This window comes from Colletotrichum karsti, assembly GCF_011947395.1.
Source record: "Colletotrichum karsti strain CkLH20 chromosome Unknown Scaffold47, whole genome shotgun sequence".
NCBI lineage: Eukaryota > Fungi > Ascomycota > Sordariomycetes > Glomerellales > Glomerellaceae > Colletotrichum > Colletotrichum karsti.
The window spans coordinates 290,401-296,400 of record NW_024065947.1 but is presented as its reverse complement, the minus strand read 5'-3'; the positions used below and the strand labels follow the sequence as shown (position 1 = coordinate 296,400).

At 53.2% G+C, this 6,000-nt stretch overlaps 1 protein-coding gene across 1 annotated transcript; it reads right to left on the bottom strand.

Annotated features, from left to right (window-relative positions):
- Nucleotides 1-4,976, bottom strand: CkaCkLH20_11361 (bilirubin oxidase; the record flags this gene model as incomplete). Its single annotated transcript, XM_038894075.1, has 4 exons — nt 1-210; nt 2,940-4,481; nt 4,537-4,774; nt 4,834-4,976. 4 exons carry the CDS (start codon nt 4,974-4,976, stop codon nt 1-3), a joined length of 2,133 nt encoding a protein of 710 aa, XP_038740653.1.
- Between the last annotated feature and the right edge of the window lie 1,024 nt (nt 4,977-6,000).

Here is a 6,000-nt window from a genome sequence, read left to right as displayed (position 1 = left end):
TCAGGAGCTGCCACTGAATTTCTTGTTGAAGCCGGCCAGCTGTTTCGTGATTCTGGCTTGGTGTTGAGCGGCAATGGCATCGCCGTCGGCTTCCTGGTACGCGACGCGATACGCGCTGCCTTCGTTTGACGAAGGCTCAGATCCGTGCTTCTTGGACCGCCGCTTGGCCAGATGTTTCTTGGACTCTGACGAGGAGTGCTTGTGACTGGACTTTTTCGGAGCATGTCTGGCCACATGAAACTCTATTAGCTTATGACAGTACTCTCCGTTAAACGCGCCCCCGGTGAATGTCAGAGCAATTACCCGTTGTATACTGAAAGACTAGAATCCATCCCGTTCGAAAAGGCTTGAACTTTATTTGCCGATGTTCTGAGAGCTAGCTAAGCTATTCTGGCTAGAGAAAATCGTTTGCCGGTAATCGAATTGGCGTGTATCCCCAGATCGCAGAGAAACTCGTTAATGTGATGCCTTCATCACCAGGTTTCCATCACACAGTCTTAGGCCAATTTATAGTCGCCCAGAACGCCTTGACGCTCATATTGGCGGACCACCGCCTTCAAACTCCCAAAATTTCGTTCGACATCGACATTGACACGCTGCTGCCGCCGACTCTGTTCTCCCGAAGACAGACCTATGCGAACTCCAGGCGAATGGATGACCTATTCAAGAATGCCCCCACTTGTGCCGCGATCAGGGGCTTCGATGTGCAAAATATCGTGCCGCTGTTTTGTTATTGGCTTGTGGTTAAGGTGAGGGGGACGGGTGGATTGCCTTAACCGACTGGTCGAAATTCAGGCATCTTGAGAAAGCAGGGTGTTGATTTTAATATCCCCTAAGCCCAGAAGGTATATATGCACCAAATCAAGGCCGCACGACGCGAATCAACTAGTGAAATATGCATTCAGTGAGTGAAAGCTCAGCAGCAGTCGATGAAATACCCAAAGTTTCGGCGTATAGCATCTTGGACTGCAACGTCGAGTTGCCTGTATTGGTACACACTTTGCAACGTGACGCAGTATAAATGGTTGTGCGTGCTGGATTTCGGACACGCGTGAAAACAATGGAATCAAATCATTTTCTTTCGAGTGGAAATGAAGACGGGCCACTAAATGGCGGTGATGGCAGCCGGTTGGGACCATGACTCCGGCGCCGATGTCCGGCTTCGGACACGGCTTCGGACGTCGGCTTGACAGACCGGATCCGGCATTGACCGTCAACAGCATTTGACGCTTTGTCAATTGAGCCACATTGGCTTTCAGAGATTGTGTTTCTCTCAGAGAATCCTCACAATAATGAGTTCACGGTAAGAACATATTGCATATGTTTCGGTGCGTTGCCATGGCTCCGTCCACTACCCAAAGAGGACCAGCGGTCGGAATACGACGTGTGATTTCGACTTCGGAACCCTGGACTACCAGGGCGGTAAACTGCGAGCGTCGGCCAGTCTGGTCGGGCGTCGACACGAAACAAGAAGGAAAAGATCTGCGAATTCCTTGCCAAAAGGAATTCGGAGAGACAGAATAAAGACGCAACGCATCACACCCCGCTCAGATAGTCATACGATGACGGTCTCGTGAACGCAAGTAAGCGCTGGTGAAGATAAGAGTAAATGACGTGGTCCAATCGATACGTCTACCATAAAGATGAGAGGAGACTTGCATGTTTGCCTCGCGGGCGCCTTGTGAGGGGTAAAGTCGCCTGATATTGCCTGAGTCCAGGCATCAGTGGGACGCCAAGTTTCGCAAGGCGTCTTCGTTGCCTCTTCGCCCACGATGTGGCTGCGATGTGGTTCGCAAGTTGTTTGGAATGATTACATGACCAGGTGTTGCCAGGTGTCGAAGTCGTTTCGTCTTTTCGTCATCTTCATCCCAGGTCGGCTCTCGGCGGTCTTTTCTGAACTGTGGCTTGGATCTGTGGCTTGGCTGGTGAATCGCTATGAAAAGTGACGCGAAGATTGCTAGTGGAATCGAGCAAATGGGTAAAGACGTTATGAGAGATAGACGAATAAAATGAATACGAGACCTGCTGTGGAAGATTGTGTGAAGTAGCAAGAAGGACAAGACGGGGCCGGTGATGTTGACTGATATATGAGTCGTAGCAGGACTCTAGAGGATAGAATGCTGGGCTCCTTGATGGAATAAGGTCATGAGTGCGTGTCTTCCTTCGTGCAGCCTCGCGAGGGGGTCTCGTCCTCTTTATGTCGGATCGCCTTCATTGGTTGAAACCAATCAAAAGCCAACTTTTCAGCTGAGGTGTCTGACTCGTAATACCTACGGATACACTAGTAGGGTCGACTCCCTGCAATGATGCCCCACAGGGCTGTTTACTATTCCGTGTTGAATTTGGATTGGACCGGGGTTGCAACCAAAAAGGAAAAATGCAGCTTGCTCCGTGGCCGCATGAAGGAGGCCTGCAGAAGGCATGCATTCGCGAACATGGACCAATGGAGGGTCAGTCGCAGGAGATAACCGCCCGGGGTGGATGTGGGCCGATTTGGATGGTTTTGTGTGCATCACCAGTGAAAGGGTACCTTTCCCGCCGCCTGACAATTGAAGTATGGTCCGCCAGCTGATGCCATGGAAGAGTAGGTTGCCTGAGGCGTCTTACCGAAAGCCCATCTTAAAATGCAAATGTCTTACCGGTAGGATTGGTTCGGCTTTCCAATTTTTGCCATTAGGGCGATGCTACTTGGATTCAAGACATCCCGTCACGTTCATGGGCTTGAAAAAAATGTGCGAATAAATTGGCGATGCAACGCATGAGATGCAGATCTACAAAGCCCTGCCGTGTATCCATCGCCTCCTAGTGTAAAAGAATGGTCTAAAATGAGAAGTATCTCAGAGGTCTATGATCTACAGCGCAGAAATAATGGTATCGTAACAAGACATTAAAATGAATGAGAGAAAGAAAAGTCATAATCATTGTGTGGCATCTCATACCCGAGGCTCGGCAGTGCGCTTGGGTATCGGAACATTGACATTGCGGAAGCGAAGACCATTACCCTTGGCCTTGCTGGTGGCTGTCGTGAAGGTAGATGTCGTGGTCTTCTTGCCACTGCCGCCCTTATCATCGGCGACCTTGGTGGTCGCTGCACTGGTCGTGATGGTCGAGGACGTCGACGAAGCAGTCTTGGTGCTGACGACCAGGGTCGAGCTAGCGGCAGTGGCGGCGGCAGCGGGAGACTGCGTCTTGGTGGCCCAGTAGGCGTCCAGCCGGCTCTCGACCTCGTCGATGTTGTTGTAGGGCTGGTAGTTGGCCATGAACTGCATGCGAGACTTGACGGAGTCGTACGAGTACGCGGCGGCGTTCTCCTTCTTGGCCTGCCACTCGCCCTCCATGGGGTCGACGAACTGCTTCTCGGTGTAGCCGAGGTCCTCGAGGACGGAGACGTTGAAGGCGGCCATCATCTCGTGGTCCTCGTGGATGAGGTTGTGGCAGTGGAACATGTACACGCCGGGCCAGGGGGCGTAGTGGGCCTCGACGGTCACCGTCTCGCCCGGGCCGAGCCAGACGACGTCCTTGAGGCCGTTGAACTCGTAGGGCATGACGGCGCCGCGACCGTTGACGCGCTTGATGACGCGGAAGTCGATGAGGTGGATGTGGATGGGGTGAGACCAACCATCGGAGCCGTTCTCGAGCTCCCAGACCTCGATGGTGCCGCGCTTGGGACGGGCGAGAACGCGGTTGTTCACGTCGGCGAAGGTGACGCCGTTGATGCGCCAGTCGCCTCCCTGGCGCTCGAAGCGGAAGTGCTGGTCGACGCCGGTCTTGTCCTTGGGGAACGGAACGTCGCGGAGATCGGTCGGGAGTTTGGACTTGTCATCGACAGACTTGTCGCTCACGACGAAGCGCATGACCTTGTCAGTGTGCAGGAAATCGCTGTCGGCAGCGAAGCCGCGGGTGTTGCGCATGGTAACATTCTGACCCTTGTACTGGGAGAAGTCGATAACGATCTCGTAGCGCTCGGCCATGGCAATGTACAGCTCCTGAACGTTCTGGGGCTGGGTCAGAAGACCGGCATCGGAAGCAATGACTGAAAAGTTGCCCCGCTCGCCTTTGCTGTCCTCGATGTAAAGCTTGAATGTGCGGGAGATGGCAGCATCAAGCAGGCGGAAGCGGTACTTGCGAGGCTCGACGTTGAGGTAAGGCCACGGCTGTCCGTTGACGTGAATAACATCGCCGTAGAGTGAGGTCGTCTCGTTGGCAGGGGAGAACAGGGAGCCGTCATCGTTGTATTGCTTCGCAGCCAAGATCAGAGGGATGTCGTAGATACCGTATCCGCTGGGCAGACCGAGCTTGTCTTCAGCGGGGTCGTGGAGAAGGTAAGCTCCAGCCTGACCGAAGTAGGCATTCTCAGCAGTGTGGTCAATCGCGTGGTCGTGGTACCAAAGAGTTCGAGCAGCCTGGCTGTTGGGGTAGTAGTAATCCTTGTACTCTCCCGGCTGGGTAATGTCTTCGGCCCAACCATCCCAAGGAGTGCGCTGGAAGAGATTATTAGCCAATGAGATACCTGGAAGGCCACTATCAGATGCTTACCGAGTAAGAGCCGTGAAGATGGACCGAGTTGGCCCTGGTCGGGTGGTGATTGGTGTAGCGAACGACAGCTTCTTCGCCACGCTCCATCATGAAGGTGGGACCAGGCGAGACACCATCGTAGCCGTACAGGGTAGCATTTCCCAGGTTGGGGTACACTTGCTGAGTGAGCGGCTTGATCTCAATCTCGTAGTACCTCATCTTCTTCCCCGTGACTGGGTTGATGATTGGGTTTTCGGCGCTGGGTTGAGTTAGTGAGGATTCTTGCAGGCAACTATGGACATGCGAGGCTGGACTCACAACTTTTCCTGCTTCTGAGGAGGGATGGGGAGAGGGAACTCGTAAAGCCAGGTGTACTCTGGGCTAAGCCAGTCCTTGGCGAGAGTGTCGGAAGCAAGAGTGAGAAGAATGGCCAGAGACTGGCGCACCGAGAGGGAAACCATGATGAAGAAAGGTTGAAGGGGCCGGAGCCAAGAGCTGCTATGTTAGTGACAGGTGTTGGCCAAGACGGGTGGCGACGCCTTAGAAGTGTCGAGAGATGAGTGGATGAGTGGTGATGAGTGTGATGAGGAAACATTTCCAGATGAGGCGGACAGATCCCAGGGTATTTAATGACTTCCGTGATGCGCCTTGATGATATGGGAACGTGGCCGGCCCGTCCGTGTCTTGGCAACGGGATGTCGAGATCCAGTCGAGGCTGGCAAGAGCACGCCAGTCTGCGGATGGACAGCCACCCTGGCGGTATGAGTCGATGGATTAGAATATCCATCTCGAGTAGCCTCTGCCGCACGGAACTCACAAGCTAGCCCATTCGAGGAAGATGAAAAGTAATCTGGGGCTTTTCGCCAGCTTCACAACAAGATAGCAAGGTGGGGAGGCATGAGGCGTGCGCTGTGAATAACGCTTGGCTGGCGGCTAGTCTTGTTACCTGAAATGCGACGTTCGACGGTGGTGGAATCCAACGTTGGTTCATTGTGAAAGAACAAGAGTCCAACGGTAGTCGCTGATAGAATCAAAGAAGTCGGAAGAGATGTGACACGAGCAGGATCTCAGCTGGAGAGGCGTTGGCAGGGCTGAATACTTTGATGACCTTAATATGATTCGCCAACAGCATCCCGACTGGAAGCAGCGTCGTTCATTCAGACTTAGATGCACTTGCATATGGCCCAGTCAGTCCATTATGGAAGAAAGATACGAGAAGACCGGCCTAGCCAATACAGTCATGTGCTTGTCTGTGGGACTTCTACTCCGGGTCGTTGGGAGACGACGATGAAGAGCACGGCCAACGGGTAGTGTAAAATCCGAGGTATTGGTCCGCTAGAAGTGGCTTGCCGGCCGAGTATTTCGAGCAATTCTGGCATCGGACGAAAGATACGAGCTAACGAAGATGGGCGCGCTAAGAAATAAGTGGTTAGAAAGCGCCACAGCAATGCGAGTCTTTGAGAATGCCGACCTTCCTTGTTATCC